Raw genomic sequence first — 17,787 nt, forward strand, 5'->3', positions numbered from 1 at the left:
ACAGGCCGCTGGCACACCCAAAAAAATGGGGTAAAAAAAGTGTTTTGTTTTGTCTGCAAAACACATGTCAACGCTGTCATGCACTGTGTCCAACTGTCCGCTGACCTATGTGCCCCGGAGCATGATGGGAAACTAGTTAAGCTGTCGTCCACGTAAAGTAAACAAATGCACGCACGCACAGCAGCAGCAACAGCGCCAAATCAAGAAGACATGAAACAAAGCTCGCTTTTAAGCTTTTTCGGCAAAGGCAAGAAACGACGAGGAAGAAGATGACTCGTCGTCACCCTCCCCCTCAACAAGTGCGGATCGTAGTGCACCCGTTCCCGCACCTGTATTGGTGGTGTACAGTGGAGGAGAGACAGACGATGATGAAGAAGATGATGCAGCCGAAACAATGACGTTAACAGCGGGGAACGCAGCCAACAACACACCAGAGGTTTGTGCAGAGCCAGAGGACACTGACGCTACAGATCTCTCTGCAGTAGACGAACATGCCAACCAAATTTGCGTTCTTTCCCGACTAGAACACTCATTGGAAAAAGTAGGTGAGACTTTTTTGAGATACTAAACAAAGTGGTTTTACATGTTGCCAAAAAATACAATTTAATTGACTGCTTCTACCTGCTAATAATGAGTGCGAAAAGGAGCAAACAACACACAAATATTCCTCTAAATCTGGTTTGAAAAGACCCAAAAAAAAAATTATTAATCAATTATCAATTACTCCGCCCCCTGGCATACCCTGGCTTTCTGTGGCACACCCAATGAGCCGAGTCTGGCTACGCTACTGCTTTGCGCTAAGAGCTTTGAAAAGGACCTCTTACGTGCAAATACCTCTCTGCGCTGGGTTGCGCACCATAATCTCCATGCAGTGCCAGCGCAGTGCAAGTAAAATCCCCTTTGGATATGTCATTATGCACAGCCTTGTCATGCCAGGACATCAAATTATGCTGCTAAACTTGGGTATATCAGCAGATAATTCAGTGAGGCAATCAACTATAACTCACTGAGAAACTTTTATCACATTGCAAAAAGGGAAATTAATTGAGAAACTTGTTGGACAATCATGGACATAGGCTATTTACCTTCATATCCACCCCGAGGATCGTTGGGACCACAGTCGATCTGTCAATCAGCTCTCTCTGTCCTCGCATGAGTGAGTACACTTTATTACGCATGGAGAGAATTACAGCATATTGCATGCGGGGTGCCGCGTCTATGTGCCGACAGGCCGCAGTGCCGACAGGTCGCAATGCCGATAGCCCACAAGCAGAACCAGCTGAGCGAGGCGGCGTGCAGCGTGTCGGTGGAGCTATACCTCTCCCAGCCCCCACGCCAAACTTAACCTCCCCCCATGCCTAAACCTAACCTCCCCCAGACCCTAATCAAAAACCTAACCTCTCCCAGCCCCCACGCCAAACCTAACCTCCCCCCATGCCATGCCTAAACCTAACCTCCCCCAGACCCTAACCCAAAACCTAACCTCTCCCACCCCCACACCTAAACCTAAGGTCGGCATTGCGGGTGGTCGGCATAGCAGGTGGTCGGCATAGCGGGTGGACCCCGCATGCGGCGAGCCAGCCTCATGCAAACACGCATTGCAAGATTGGTTTTGATTGACGTAATGCCCAGCCTTGCCTGGCCACACCTGTGAATAATTCTGGTAGTTAAGACCGCCCAAATCCCGTTTGCGCAGGCATTTTGGGGCGCAGATGATTTTGGCATGGCTCTAATTTGCGCTTGCGACAGGTGCCGTGAACGTTTCCGCATCCCGGCCGAGAATTGCATCCCCAACATATTTCGAGGCTGTTTTAACTTAGAAATCAGGGAGGTCACGTCTACCAAATGGTAAAATGGTAAATGGTCTGCATTTATATAGCGCTTTTATCCAAAGCGCTTTACAATCAGTAGGTAGTCTACATTCACCCATTCATACACCAATGGTGGCAGGCTACCACGCAGGGTGCCTACACACCATCGGGAGCAAGGAGGGTTAAGTGTCTTGCCCAGGGACACAACGACAGCAGCTGGGAGAGAGTGGGGATCGAACCGCCAACCCTTGCGTCATTGGCCAACCCGCTCTACCTCCTGAGCTAAAGCCGCCCCCAAGACTACCAGACAATTATATCACTTTTCAACCATTACATTTCTGTATAAATCATTAGAAGTATGCTCCCGTGAGGTGGGGATGCTTTTTTTCCTCTGCTGAGCGGGGGAGCAAAACTCGGCAGAACACCTGGTGGACGGCGCAAGGCGGAGTGCTATCTGTACCAGCATGTCCATTTCCCCACCCGAGGCAAAAATACACTGGATAAATGTTACACAAATATCCGCCATGGCTACAAGGCCGTACCCCGCCCACCTTTCGGCAAATCAGACCACGCCTCCATCCTGCTGGTGCCCAGGTACCAACACAAACTGAAAAAACAGCCCCCGGCATTCCGAACCGCCCACTGCTGGTCAGACCAATCAGACGACATCCTGAGGGACTGTTTTGACCAAGTAGCATGGGAGGAGTTCAAAGCGGCGGGAGACCTGGGCGCGTACGCAGAGACGGTGTCATGCTTTATAAAGAAGTGCACCGACGACATAGTCCCCACAAAGAGGGTCAAAATAATGCCAAACCAAAAGCCCTGGGTCAACAGCGACGTCAGGGCTGCCCTACACGCCAGGACCACCGCCTTCAGTTCAGGCACACCGGAACAATACAAGCAGGCACAATATGCCCTCCGGACCGCTATTAAAAAAGCACAGAGAGATTATGGAAGGCAGCTGGAGTCAAAACTGGACACCAACAACCCCAGACACCTGTGGAGAGGTCTCCATGCTGCTACAGACTTCAAGGAGGTGAAACGACAGAACCCCAGCACGTCACCCAACCTACCGGAAGAACTCAACGCGTTCTACGCTAGGTTCGACCCCTCTGCCAGAGCGCCTCCCCTCCTCCCCCAACCCCTCTCCCACTCTCCTCCCCCCCATCACCTCCCACCCTCTCCTCCCCCCCACCACCCCTCCTCCTCCCCTCTCCTCCCCCCTCTGCCACCTCCCTCCCCCCATCACCCCCCCTCCCCTCCCCCCCCTGCCACCTCTCCCCCCTCATCACCCCCCCCCCTCCGCCCCCCTACCACCCTTCCCCCCCCCCCCCCCGACCACCACCCTCCCTCCTCTCCCCGCCCCCACCAAAACCCCTCCTCCCCTCCCCCCCCCACCCCTCAGCAACCCCACCCCCTCCCATTCCCACCTAACCACCAACCCCCCCCACCTCCCAACCCCCACAGATCCAGACCGCCCTCTCACCATCACTGAGGACGAAGTGTGCCGGTCGTTCCTGCGTATCAACCCACGCAAGGCGGCCGGCCCGGACGGCATCCCCGGGCGGGTCCTCAAGGCCTGCGCCCACCAGCTGGCAGCCGTATACACAGACATCTTCAACCAGTCTCTCTCCCTCCGACGAGTTCCCTCCTGCTTCAAGGCAGCAACAATCATCCCCATTCCCAAACAGCAAAAAGTGACCAGCCTCAATGACTGGCGCCCAATAGCCCTCACGCCAATAGCCAGCAAGTGCCTTGAAAAGCTGGTCATATCAAAGATCCGCCCCACACTCCCCCCGGACCACGACCCGCTACAGTTTGCATACCGCCCCAACAGGAGCACAGCGGATGCAGTAGCACACGTGCTCCACACCGCCCTGTCCCACCTGGAGGGGAAGGACACCTATGTGAGAATGCTGTTCGTGGACTACAGCTCAGCATTCAACACCATAGTACCCTCCAGGCTGGTAAGCAAACTCAGGGACCTGGGACTAAACACAGCGATGTGCGACTGGATCCTGGACTTCCTGACAGACCGCCGCCAGGTGGTGAGGGTGGGCAGCCTCACCTCCTCCCCACTGACCATCAGCATAGGAGCGCCCCAGGGGTGCGTCTCCAGCCCCTTCTGGTATGACCTCTACACCCACGACTGCGTGGCGACTCAAACTTCAAACACCATCGTGAAGTTTGCAGACGACACAGCAGTCGTGGGGCTGATCTCGGGGGGCGACGAGACGGCCTACAGAGAGGAGGTGAGGGTCCTGGAACAATGGTGCCAGGACCACCACCTCTCTCTGAACGTCTCCAAGACCAAGGAGATCATTGTGGACTACAGGAGGGGGGGGGCACACCCCCCCCAATCACCATCAACGGCACAGTGGTGGAAAGGGTGGACAGCTTCAAGTACCTGGGAGTCAACATCCACCAGGACCTGACCTGGGCCGGCCACACCGCCACTGTTGTAAAAAAGGCCCAACAGCGAATACACGGACTCAGGCGCCTGAAGAAGTTTGGGCTAAGGAAAGAAATCCTCAGGGACTTCTACAGAGGCACCATTGAAAGCCTGCTGACTGGCTGCTTCACCGCCTGGTACGGGAACTGTACCACCATGGACCGCAGGGCGCTACGGAGGGTGAGGCGCGCGGCCCAGCACGTAACAGGAGACGAGTTGCCAGAACTGCATGAACTGTATAACCAGCGGTGCCTCAGGAGGTCCCTGAAGATCATCAAAGACACAAACCATCCAACAGCCTGTTCTCCCTGCTACCCTCAGGGAGGAGATACAGGGTTCCAAAAGCACGCACAAATCGCTTGAGGAACAGTTTCTTCCCGCAGGCCACGAGACTCCTTAACTCATTCTCTGCCAAAGACGTACTCGGACGTACTTTTAACAATGGCGTTCTGTGCCAAGGACGTACTCGGACGTACTTTCATGTTTTGCTTGTTTACATTAGATCAGACCCTTTCCCAGCCTGTGACATTGTTTCAAGTCAAACTGATGAAAGGAACCCGCTAAATCGTTTAGTATTTATAGTATAGTCATCCATTTAGCAGTAAACAGAGTCCGAAACAGAGTCCGACGATCATGAGCGGCCATTTGTGCATTGAGCAGCATTTGCGGCCATTGAGCAGCTGCCTGTGATTCCTGTGTGCGTGTGTGTGAGACGAGAGAGAGAGACAGAGAGAGAGAGAGAGAGAGAGAGAGAGCGAGAGAGAGAGAGAGAGCGAGAGAGAGAGAGAGAGAGAGAGAGAGAGAGAGAGAGAGAGAGAGAGAGAGAGAGAGAGAGAGAGAGCGAGCGAGCATAAGGGTTCATTTGGTCCGTCCAGTCTTGGACTATCTGGTAAATAAGTTCCAGGAAGTAAAAGTCAGTAAAAACTTTTTTTTTTTGGGAAAACAAATACTGTATATGTCTGATGTGTCACTGAGGCAAAAAATAAAAGGCTCAAAAGAGAGTTCTGCTTGAAACGGTGTCCTTCACTAAAAACCTATTTTTCTCATATTTCCCTTCCGAAGGAGGGCATTTTTAGTGAAAACAAGCTAACTTCCACTGCTTGTAACTAAACAAGGAAACATGGTAGAGTTTCAGTTTTTTACAAGGGGTAAGAATAGAGTCTCTGCTTTATTGTGAGATATGTTGTGTAATTTTATTCCTAGCATAGAATATTCTGTGGGTCCTGGAAGATCAGGAAATATGCTCAAAATCCTGGCACTGGGAGCACACAGACCGAAATGACCCTGGCAGAGAATGAGTTAACATACACAAATAGTGTAGTAGTCGTACCGTACCGTACTGCAGCTGCTACCATTATATATGCCTAATGTTTAATTGTATGTTTAACAAGGTACATGCTATTTGCACCTGTATGTCAATTACGTCGAATTTAAAATGTCTGAACACGTCTAACGTATGCACAATGCCTAATGTTTAATTGTATGTTTAATAAGGTACATGCTATTTGCACTGTATGTCAAATACGTCGAATTAAAATGTCTGAACACGTCTAACGTATGCACATGACATGTGCACCTATGTGCAATGAATATGCCACTGACTTGTCTTATCGCTATTCTGCCTTATTGCCTATTGCTGCTTAGTATTGCTTATTGATGCCTATTTCTTATTGCCTATTGCTCATTGCTTGTTGCCTATTTGTACTATGTCGTAAACGGAGTCCACAGCACAAGAATTTCACACGTGATACTTGTACCATGGAGTGACAATAAAAATCTTGAAAAAAAAAATCTTGAATCTATCTTCCGTGACTTAAGGCACGCGCAAACAAGTGTACAAGCGCTATTAGGGGACAGCGCCTGCCGGAAGATAGGGGCCAAGGTTTCTAGTGGAAACTACATTGTGCTGTCTAATGATAGCAGCCATCAGTTATCATGAATTGTGTTGATCTCCACAGAGCGAGGAAGACGAGTCGAGGTGATCTGAAGCAGCAGCTGTCCTGCTGTGCATTGTGTCATTGCATCCTGAGGGATCCAGTCTCTACCAGCTGTGGACACAGGTTCTGCAGACAGTGCATCACCTCATACTGGGACCAGTCCAGTTCATCAGGAGACTCCACCTGTCCCCAGTGTGGAAAAAGGTCCAGAACAAGATCTGGACTGCAGACACCCAGTCAAACCAGCATTGCACAATGTAAGACTGGGGTCCTGTCTACTGCTGTCACTATTTCTAAGACCAGGAAACAAAGTGAAAAAAGGTGGAGCTACTTGGAGTTTTTTTTAAGGCAATATTTAATACGAAGTAATTAGGGCTGTCAGCGTTAACTATCGTTCCTATTAACGCCACAAATTTTTTTAACGCGCGATTAACGCATGCACGTTCTGTGATGTTTGAGCCTTGGTCTGCGCCGTAGTTTTGGAAATCAGGAAGCAGTAACGTTGATAGCAAGCAGAAAGGAAGCTCCGTGAGCAGAAAAGGAGGAATAAAATGGGTATATTGGCAAGTTCAGCTTCAAATTGAGAAAGCATTTTGGGTGAGAGAGAGAGGGAGCGCGTCAGCTCTCCCCGTCTGTCTCGTCTCACCGTGGCAGAGAGAGTGAGAGACAGACAGACGGAGAATGGGGGGGGGGGGGAGACAGAGAGGGAGAGAGAGAGGCAGAGAAAGCGAGCGAGATGGACAGACAGGCAGTGAGAGGGACCGACGGAGAACGGGAACGCGCGAGAGAGAGAGATACCGAGAGAGAAAGGGAGAGGGGGGAGAGAGCATGCACGCAGCCTCTCCTGTCTGTGGCTGGAGAGATGTAGAGGATAGCACCAATCACACAGTGCAGCCTGAGAGATGTGTATTCCCAGTAACTAGTAGCAATAATAACAATTTTACCAATGGCCAAATACTTACCCATACGAATGATAGCTACCCATATTAATACAACAGTGCATCTTTGCACAAAGCTCTCAGGTTTAAAGTAGCCGCTGCCTACCTCGGTTTAAGGTAGATTTAGAACAGATTAAAAAAATTCGATTAATTTGCGATTAATCGTGAGTTAACTATGGAAATCATGCGATTAATCGCGATTAAATATTTTAATCGATTGACAGCCCTAGAAGTAATATATCTGTGTACAAGCAGTTACAAATCAGAATATATCTTCAAAGTTACTACGGGCAAACAAAACGCAACGCGTTTCAACCACGCAGGTCTTCCTCAGGCAATGTTAGCTGGGCGTCGGCCGCCGCACCTGTGTATATAAGGCAAATACGTGGCACAAGTCAGTTGGGATGACGTATCGTGGGCAGTGCTATGACATCATAATATAGGATGGGCCTTATTAAAGCAACGGAGGATAGCAACATCATACACCAGTAATAATAAATAGACAATAATGGTTACAGCAGAAAGCAGCAGTCTATAGGCTATAGGCTATACGTTATAGGCTAGGGAGGAAAACCAAGGGGGGGCACAGCTGAACACAACATGCAGACCCGGATAACAATATCATAATTCAATATAACACAATTAAATAAAGCACGCCAGGTCAAGGTCCTCGTTAAGTCCATGTGGGCTGACAGTGTTGAGTGTATGGATCCAGCGCGCTTCACGCTGTAATAGATTCCTGTCCAGGTCCCCGCCCCTTGGGTGCGGTTTGACCAAGTCAAGTGCCCAGAACCGGAGATCAGAATCAGCGTGATTATGCTGTACAAAATGCTCTCGAACAGAGCATCCCCCTTGTCAGGCAGAACCTATCTCGCAGGGAAAGAGCAGCCCTCACAGAACTACAACGTGACAACTCGATCGTGATCCGACCTGCTGATAAAGTCGGAGCGGTCGCCATTCAAAACTTCTCTGACTACACTGCTGAAGCTGTGCGCCAGCTCTCTGATCCCATCACATATAAACACTGCAGCAGCGATCCGGGGCCTCGCACCCGAGTAATCATCAAATCCCTCATAGACTATGCACTGCAGGCTGGCCATATCACCAAACGTGACCACAGGTTCCTGCTACGTAAACACCACAGGACCCCAGCTCTGTATCTGCTCCCTAAAATTCATAAAAATAAGATCCCTCCTACTGGCAGCCCGATTGTTTCAGGAAATGAGTCTCTGCTGGAGCCCCTATCTAAATTTGTTGACCACCATATACAGCCTTTTGTCCACAGACTACCAGCATACATCTGGGACTCAGCTGATTTCCTCTGCATCATAGACCAACTAGACATAGATGTGTCATCTGTCATACTGGCCACCATGGACATCGAATCACTATATACCAACATTCCACAACAGGGGGCAATAGAGATCATCAAACACACACTGACCGGGAGAACTACAGATACCCCCCCCAATGAACTCATAGCCTCTCTGGCTGAGATTAGCCTTGTCCACAACTACTTTGTCTTTTCAACGGGGATTATTATCTCCAGACCTCGCGCCGCGGCCCCCAGTATAGCCAATTTATACGTGGGTGCCTTTGAGAAAGACTTTGTATACAACCCCAGCACTAACCCTTTCATCAGCTCTATCATCCTGTGGCGTAGATATATCGATGACGTCTTCCTGATCTGGCACGGCTCATCCACATCACTGTTACAATTTCATACCCTGCTCAACACCTGGAACCCCCACCTCCGCTTCACCATAGACCATCACCCCGACCGGAATAATTTCTTGGACGTCTCTGTTTACAAACACAACAATAAATTACACTCATCTATCTATCGTAAGCCCACAGACAGGAACACCCTCCTCCACGCCACTAGCTATCACCCCTCTCATCTCAAGGATAATCTGCCCACGGGACAATTTATGCGCCTTTGCAGATTATGCAGTGACAAACGTGATTTTGTCGATAAGGCCACTCAGAGAGGGCTGGTCACTTAGCATTTTCAGAAGGAGCACGTGTGCCCCTAAGTTGAAAAAACTAGGAGCACACAAAGAATTTTAGGGGCATGGATATTTGGAGATATTTTTAAACAAATAACATTTATTTGAATATGAAACGTACACTACGTTTTAAAGTGAATTCATGTGCAACTGAGGTAGGCTATATTTTTTGTTTTTTTTGTTATATTTTTTGAGTTTTTCTGTTGAGAATAAACAGAGCAGCACTTTTCTTACGAGCATCACTTGGTCCATTTCAGGAGCTTGCTGCTGAAAAGTTTGGTGTTGCGCATCCAAGTCTTTCATAAAAAAGTAGGCTAGTAGCCTACTTTATTACCTCGCAGGCTCGCAAGCATTGTGGACTTCCGTGGGCACTGAGTAGGCACTATGACTAATCTCTCTCTCTTTAAATTAGGGCTGCCACAAACGATTATTTTGATAGTTGACTAGTCACCACCATATTGCACAATTACTCAATCACTCTGATGTAGCTATCATCAGCTTCTAAATTTAGCTTCAAGTTTTAAGCATGTGCCAAATAAAAATAAAGACAATTAAGATGATAATTCACTCAAAAATAACATTTTCATGAACTTTAAAGTTTAGAGCATGTAGCAGAATATTTATTTCTGGCATCAATGTACTTGCATGTAATAAATGTAATATAGTGCAAATTACAAAACTGCAAAATAGTACACATTGAAATTGAAAACATATAGTGCAATGAAATATGTACTATCCATTGAATGAATAATGCAAAATAAAATTAGGGCACTACTACGTGGAATGGAAATGGAACCAAAAATTATTCAGTATGCAACCAAAATATCAACAAGAATAAATAGTTTCAGTCTTCTCAGGCATCAAACAGATTTTTAAATGTAGTAAGTAGAGTGCAAACTGCGGAGTAAAATGAGGTTTCCAGTATTCCCGTCAGCAACACATGAGCTTAACGTTGCTATGATGACAACGTTAACAGCAGGCTTTTAACGTTAATATCGTTAGGCAATAGCTAACGTTAGCAGCTCAAACTTAACGTTGCGGTTGCCTGTGAGCTAACAAGCTAATTAGCCTTCATCTGCATTCGCCACAACGTGCTTCCTTTTGAGATGCTCGTGCATCATACTCGTGCTGCCATGATAAGCGAGTTCAGCTTATTTAGCAGATTTTGCACTTCACATTTTTGTGGGTGAAATGCTCCCACACTTTGGACGTATGAGGACGGTTAGACATTTTTTCTGTGGCGCACTGGGAGCAAGCTGCAAGCTGCTTGTTTTTCCGCTGACGAGATATCACATGCTTTTTTTCACCAGTCACCATTGGTTCAAGGCAACGCTGTGTTGAGTTCAAGTGAACTGGGACACAGGCTCTCAACTTTAATGCCGTTCTGATTTTGATTTTTAAGGCTCTGAAAAAAATACATATATATTGAAGGTCGAATTCTGTACTCGCACACATGCCCCAAAAGGCATTTTACAATTCGCACTGTTCTATTTTTAGTCGCATATGCGAGTAAAACGGGCGCAGTCACCAGCCCTGCACTCAGATGCGTCTCAGATTCCAGGAGAGAGGGTATGGGCGGAGACCCATCTCCCACGCGTATAAACGCGCCCTACATTCACACAGGGACATCCTGCTACAGCCCAAGACACCGGACCCTACCCCACCCAGAGTCACAGCCACCCTCCAGTACTCTCCCCTAGCCAATAAAATTAAACGCTGCCTGTTAAAACATTGGAGAGTACTACAAGTACATGAAACCTTCACCACACCACCCAGGATAGCCTTCACCAGGAACCAAAACATCAGGGACAGTCTGGTCAAAACGTTCCACACCCCCATCTCCACACAACCCACCATCGATTCCCGTCCTCCCCCTATAGGCCACTTTCCGTGTGGACACTGCTCTTATTGCCCCCAAACTAACAAAGCCAAATCCCTCTCGTTCCCAAACGGAGTTACCATCGACCTCAAACACCTCACCACCTGCGCATCACAGGGGGTAGTGTACGCTATCTCCTGTCCCTGCCCACGGTGGTACATTGGCAAGACAACTCGTCCGTTACGCACACGCGCATGGCCGTAGCTAGCTATGAGGACGGGGAGGTCCGGACCTCCCCTAATATTTCAGAGAAAAAAATAAAACAATCTGCATGGAAAAGCATGAAAAACACGGGATCTCTTTTATTTTGAAACGAAAGGCAGGTCAGGCAGGAAGTCATCTGACGCCGCGTCCGCGGTAACTTGATTCTGAGAGAGCAGCAGCATGGTGGTGAGTGATGACTCTCTGTCTGCCTGGCGAGATAATTGAAGGTGAGCGAGCTGCGAGACAGTGAGCGAGTGAACGACAGACAGTGAGTGACACTGACAGATTTTTTAGCAACAACCAAGAAAGTAAGTGTCTAGTCTGTCTCTTAACACATTGACTGCCAGCCTTTTTTCAATGTTGTAGGTAGGTTCTGCCAGGTTTTTTTTTGAGGATTCTAGGCTCATTTTATAAGAGCCGAGGATTATTTTCTGTTAGGACTTCGTGAACACCAATCATCTAAAAAGAACTAATAGAATGTGTGCTTTCTCTGTCTAAAAGAGTTAGTTTGTAGAGTTAGTAGTTATGTAAGCATTAGCAATTGAATACAGCATGGTTTCAGCGTCAGAAAAAATATTCAGAGATAAACGGCTTTTTGTGAAATTCGATAGAACAGTCACTTTAACCATTCATTTTTGGCATCAGTAAGACCTAAACAATAGTTTTGAACAGTAATTTCCTCCATAACAGCAGGAAACTCCCCTCTGCTCAACTCCTCCCTCCGTGGGCGTTCTTCTTGGCTGCAGCGCCGTGTCACAAGCACTTTCCTACCTGTGCAAATGCACTTTCTCATACTCTCGACCTCTCAAATAAATTTCTGAATAGAAATTAAATTACTCTAAATTAGAGCGAAAAAGAAACAAAAAAGAATGGGTTGAAAATCCCATTCTAAAAGCCTTTTATGGCTGTTTCCAATTTGGTGCTATTTTGCAAGGCAAAATGGCCTGCTGCACCACAAGCTTGTCACCAGTCTCACTGCCCCGCTGCCGCTGTGCGGCTGTGCCTGGCTGTGCCTGTCTGCGTGGCCGCTCCCCGAGGAAGCCCGGCTGGACTCGCCCGCCTCCCGGAGCCCTGGCCGAGAGCTCCGATGAAGCCCCTGCGACTCTGGTCATATTTACGCTGCGTGCCTCAAAGTGTGCTCCATCCGCAATCCACCATGCAAGTTTGCAATCCCGCACCGCCAGCAATCAGCGCGAAAACGAAAGCGCCTCCGCCAATCCATTTTCATGAGAATGGAAATGGATCACACTGCTTTTTGCTTGCCTTCCTACTTCCTTGTCGCCACTTAGTGGGTCGGTGGAATGGGTTGTACACGTTGTACACGTCTAATACTTATATAAGAGATGTAAAAGGGTTAGATGCACATCCCACCTTAAAAAAAAAAAAATCGATGCCAACGACGTGTTAACACGTCGCTGGCAGTCAACAGCTGGATTCTGAAAACGTGTTAACACGTCGTTGGCAGTGAATGTGTTAAGTAATGTTACCTGTGTGACACGTTGGGATGCTACTGGCTAATCATGCATGATGCCAATTGCCAAGCTCCCGAAGTCAGGTATGCAGGTGGCTATATGCATGGTTTCAGTTTCATGACCCAATAAGTAACAAAAAGAGGTGGTGTAAAGTTAAAAACAACATAATATATTTTATTTTATTTTTCAATCGTTCCTATCAGGAATAAATAAATGTCCCTCTGTATGTTTTTTTTATTATCGATGATGACTTTGTGTGTTGTGTACGGCTTGGGTTGTGTACCTGTGTTTGTAGGTGTCATTTTTATATGAATTTGGCTAAAACAGTTTGTGTTTGTTAGTTACAATTATGTTGACAGGAGAGCTGAGCAGGTGGTGACATGAAAGAGAATATACTGAATAATGACATCACAACAGTATAATCCTAATGTTGATTTAAAATGATATATTACTCTAAATATGGCTAAAAAAGGGGAAAAAAAAACCTCAAATTTTTTCCGGCGGCGCCCTAACGGGCGCCACCGAATCCGCCTCCCCTTGCTGGACCTCCCCTATTTCGGAACCCTGGCTACGGCCCTGCACACGCGTAACGGAACACAAGAGTGCAATTCGTCGCAGAGACACTAAAGCCCCGTTGGTGGAACATTTTGTACAGCATAATCACGCTGATTCTGATCTCCGGTTCTGGGCACTTGACTTGGTCAAACCGCACCCAAGGGGCGGGGACCTGGACAGGAATCTATTACAGCGTGAAGCGCGCTGGATCCATACACTCAACACTGTCAGCCCACATGGACTTAACGAGGACCTTGACCTGGCGTGCTTTATTTAATTGTGTTATAATATTATGATATTGTTATCCGGGTCTGCATGTTGTGTTCAGCTGTGCCCCCCCCCCCCCCCCTGGTTTTCCTCCCTAGCCTATAACGTATAGCCTATAGCCTATAGACTGTTTCTATCTGCTGTAACCATTATTGTCTATTTATTATTACTTGTGTATGATGTTGCTATCCTCCGTTGCTTTAATAAGGCCAATCCTATATTGTGATGTCATAGCACTGCCCACGATACGTCATCCCAACTGACTTGTGCCACGTATTTGCCTTATATACACAGGTGCGGCGGCCGACGCCCAGCTAACATTGCCTGAGGAAGACCTGCGTGGTTGAAACGCGCTGCGTTTTGTTTGCCTGTAGTAACTTTGAAGATATATTCTGATTTGTAACTCCTTGTACACAGATATATTACTTCGTATTAAATATTGCCTTAAAAAAACTCCACCTTTTTTCACTTTGAATACTTTTGCCTTTGAGCTGCTTTGGTCCACACTTTCTGTGATTTCCTAAGACCAGGAAACAACAGTATATCTGTTAAACACTTGTTTAATCTTTCTTCTCTTCCAGTGGACAGCGTTTGGCAGGAGGTTTTATGTTCATACAGGTATGTTCATAAGATTGTGGGATTGAGATGTGAATTTGTGACAGAAGGAACAGCTGAAGCAGGAATTGGAACTCCCCTCAATAGGATCTACACTGCACTCTACATCACAGTGGGACAGAGTGAAGAGGTTAATACCCAACATGAGGTGTGGCAGCTGGAGACAGCATCCAAGATGGAGACTCTCCATGACACTCAGATCAAGTGCCATGACATCTTTAAACCCTTACCTGACCAAGATACACACATCAGAGTAGTTCTAACAAATGGTGTTGCTGGCATTGGAAAAACCTTCTCAGTGAAGAAGTTCACTCTGGACTGGGCAGAGGGCTTGGAAAATCAAGACATCAGTCTTGTGATTCCGCTTTCGTTCCGGGAGCTGAACTTGATCAGAGATGAGCGGTACAGTCTTCTCATGCTGCTCCATGATTTCCATCCAACCTTACAGAGGGTCACAGCAGAGATGCTCTCTGTCTGTAAAGTTGTGTTCATCTTTGATGGCCTGGATGAAAGCAGACTTCCATTGGATTTCCACAACAATGAGGTGGTGTCTGATGTCACACAGGTATCATCAGTAGATGTGCTGTTGACAAACCTCATCAAGGGGAATCTGCTTCCCTTGGCTCTTCACTGGATAACTTCCAGACCTGCAGCAGCCAATCAGATCCCTCCTACATGTGTTGACAGGGTGACAGAAGTACGAGGGTTCACTGACCCTCAGAAAGACGAGTACTTTAGGAGGAGATCCAATGATGAGGAGGTGTCCGGGAGAATCATCTCACACATCAAGGCATCCAGGATCGTCCACATCATGTGCCACATCCCAGTCTTCTGTTGGATCACTGGTACAGTTCTGGAGCACATGTTGACTACAGACCAGAGAGGAGAGCTGCCCAAGACCCTGACTGAGTTGTACTCACACTTCCTGCTGGTTCAGACAGAGAGGAAGAAGCAGAAGTATGATGAGAGCCATGAGATGAGTCAGCAGCAGCTGATGGAGACTGAGAGGGAAGTTCTTCTGAAGCTGGGGAAGCTGGCGTTTGAACATCTGGAGACAGGCAACCTAATTTTCCACCAAGAAGAGCTGGAGGAGTGTGGTCTTGATGTCAGAGAGGCCTCGGTGTTCTCAGGTGTGTTCACAGAGATCTTCAAAAGAGAGTGTGCGCTTTTCCAGAGGACGGTCTACTGCTTTGTTCATCTGAGCATTCAGGAGTTTCTTGCTGCAGTCTACATATTCCACTGTTACACAAACAGGGCAGAGGACGTACTGGACAAATTCCTGGGAAAAGACTCCCTGGATGTCTTCCTGAAGAAAGCCTTGGTCAAAGCCCTGAAGAGTAAAAATGGCCACCTGGACCTTTTTGTCCGCTTCCTTCATGGCCTCTCACTGGAGTCCAACCATAGTCTCTTAGGAGGCCTGCTGGATCAGACAGAGAGCAGTCCAGACAGCATCCAGAGAGCCATTAGCAACCTGAAGAAGATGAACACTTCCAATCCTGACAGATGCATCAACATCTTCCACTGTTTGATGGAGATAAACGACCACTCAGTACATCAGGAGATCCAAGAGTTCCTGTCAACGAACAACTCAGAGAAGGAACTCTCTATGATCGACTGCTCAGCTCTGGCCTACAGGCTGCAGATGTCAGAGGAGGTTCTGGATGTGTTGGACCTGAAGGTGTACAACACATCAAACGAGGGACGAATCAGACTGATCCCAGCTGTGAGGAACTGCAGGAAGGCTCGGTTAGTCCTGATCTAAATATTAACATCATCTACAGTGTAGTTACCTTCACACCTTATGCCATAAGAACTACAATAAAGATACAGTATATGTAGTTGCTTCAACATAGTGTGTATGTTGAAGCAACTTTTTCTTGTAACAGAGTAAAAGTAAGGCATTACTGTTTAGTGTTGGACAATCTTGACCTAAATTCGTCGTCCTATCGTCACCCGTTGAGCTCGCCGGATGCGCGATGCGGGGTGGCAGGGGGTCGTACTGTGTCGTACTGTGTGTGTGTGTGTGTGTGTGTGTGTGTGTGGCTGCCTGGCTGGCAGAGGTGTGTGAACACAGGGACTAAATGCTACTACTGTACATTTGAACAATTATGTTGTCTGCAATGAGCCTAGTTAAAATCTTTAATTACAAACCTGTTTGCTGTTGCTTGTCCTTTGATCTGCATCTCCCATCTTCTTTCTTTTCCCTCTCGTCCTCCACATGTTGCAGCATGTGAGGCATAAATGATCTAACCACTTGTCCTTATACTTTCAAACGTTAATTTGATGAACTGGGAGTGGCTGAATTTGTCAATTCAATCTGATGTTCTACACTAAATGAGTGTGCGGCTGTTCAAAGAAATGTTGACTTTACACACGGTTTGTGCCAGAGTGCGATCTGGCACTCAATTTACTAACGCACCGTGTTGTTATTCTCATTTGCCTAAGTCAGCCAGCCGCCCGCTCCTAATTCATTCAGTGCCAATGACGTTGATCGGCGTCAAATGCGTTTTTTGATGGTGGGACGTGGATCAAAGCCTCGTGCATCTCCTGTAAAAATATTGTAGCTATTGAAGGTGTATAACCTATTTTACGGACCCATTAGGTGGCGACAGTGCTCTCCAGATTAGAGAAAGTTGAGGAAAAACAGCAGAAAAAGCCCCGTGATGAAAGAGAAACCGATGCATGAGCCAAAGCGGCACAGATTGCTCTGGCTGGAGTTATGGTTAGCTGCGAACAGCAGCCAATCCGCTCCCACAAATGAGCCCCTCTGTCTCTGCTGCATAGTTTCTCCACACGATTAGCCGCCAGAAAATAAAACCAAAGCCAAACCATTCTCATGAGAATGGTTTGGCTTTTCAGTGTCACGCTGGGAGCCGGCGCACAAGGCTGAGCGCTCCGAAAATAGACTGGGTGCAGCGCACTTTGAAACGCGCAGCAGAAAGCCTATAATCGGACGCAGCTTCATCCCAGCTCACAACCGAAACCCCAGAAACACAGACGAACGCGAGCCCGATCCAGACTCCCCCGACGAGCGGCCGCCATCCGAACGTGGATCCGCAGGCAGCAGAGCCTGCCATAGCAGGCAGCAGAGACTCGCCTGACACACGGCAGCAGAGCCAGCAGAGCCACCAGAGACACTCCCACGGAGGAGGAGTTTGGAGTTGAGGGGGGTGGGGGTGCTGTTTATTGAAGGAAATTACTGTTCAGATGTTTCAGGTCAGAAAATATTAGCTTCAGAGTCAGTGATTTGCTTGAAATGCTACATTTCACAAAAGGCTGAATATCTCAGCTTCTAGATGGAAACGTCTGTTTTTGCTGAAATCAACCTATCTTCTCCGGCTGATATTCTGATAATCCCATGTGGGATGGGTCATGTAATTGTCCTGACACGAAAATAAAATATTCATTCATTCATTCATTCATTCATTCATTCATTCGATAACTAAAGAACGGAAAATGATATTGTAACGTTCCTGGTAACTCATGAGGCAGAGGCTTCTTGCTGGTACAAGGTTCTTTATTCTCAGTTAGTTATATTACAACTCGCAGCGGTTGTCACGCTCATAGCTAGCAGCATTCCCTCTAGGCAGTGTCTGGAGACTGACCGCGCATGCTCAGTCTCCCCCGGAAGTATCCCCACAGCATAGT

At 47.6% G+C, this 17,787-nt stretch overlaps 1 protein-coding gene across 1 annotated transcript in view; it reads left to right on the plus strand.

Annotated features, from left to right (window-relative positions):
* Positions 1-17,787, plus strand: part of LOC310798937 (NACHT, LRR and PYD domains-containing protein 3-like) — a gene marked incomplete at both ends in the record, with an annotated part of 75,810 nt that overhangs the window by 39,489 nt on the left and 18,534 nt on the right. Inside the window, 6 exons of the mRNA XM_083661492.1 lie at positions 6,222-6,404; positions 7,998-8,797; positions 14,106-14,989; positions 15,077-15,476; positions 15,552-15,688; positions 15,818-15,885. Of these exons, the coding sequence (XP_083517618.1) occupies positions 6,222-6,404; positions 7,998-8,797; positions 14,106-14,989; positions 15,077-15,476; positions 15,552-15,688; positions 15,818-15,885 (2,472 nt within the window). The remainder of the gene's footprint in view (positions 1-6,221; positions 6,405-7,997; positions 8,798-14,105; positions 14,990-15,076; positions 15,477-15,551; positions 15,689-15,817; positions 15,886-17,787) is intronic.

The sequence above is a fragment of the Poromitra crassiceps genome, assembly GCF_964638095.1.
Source record: "Poromitra crassiceps genome assembly, chromosome: 26".
Taxonomy (NCBI): domain Eukaryota; kingdom Metazoa; phylum Chordata; class Actinopteri; order Beryciformes; family Melamphaidae; genus Poromitra; species Poromitra crassiceps.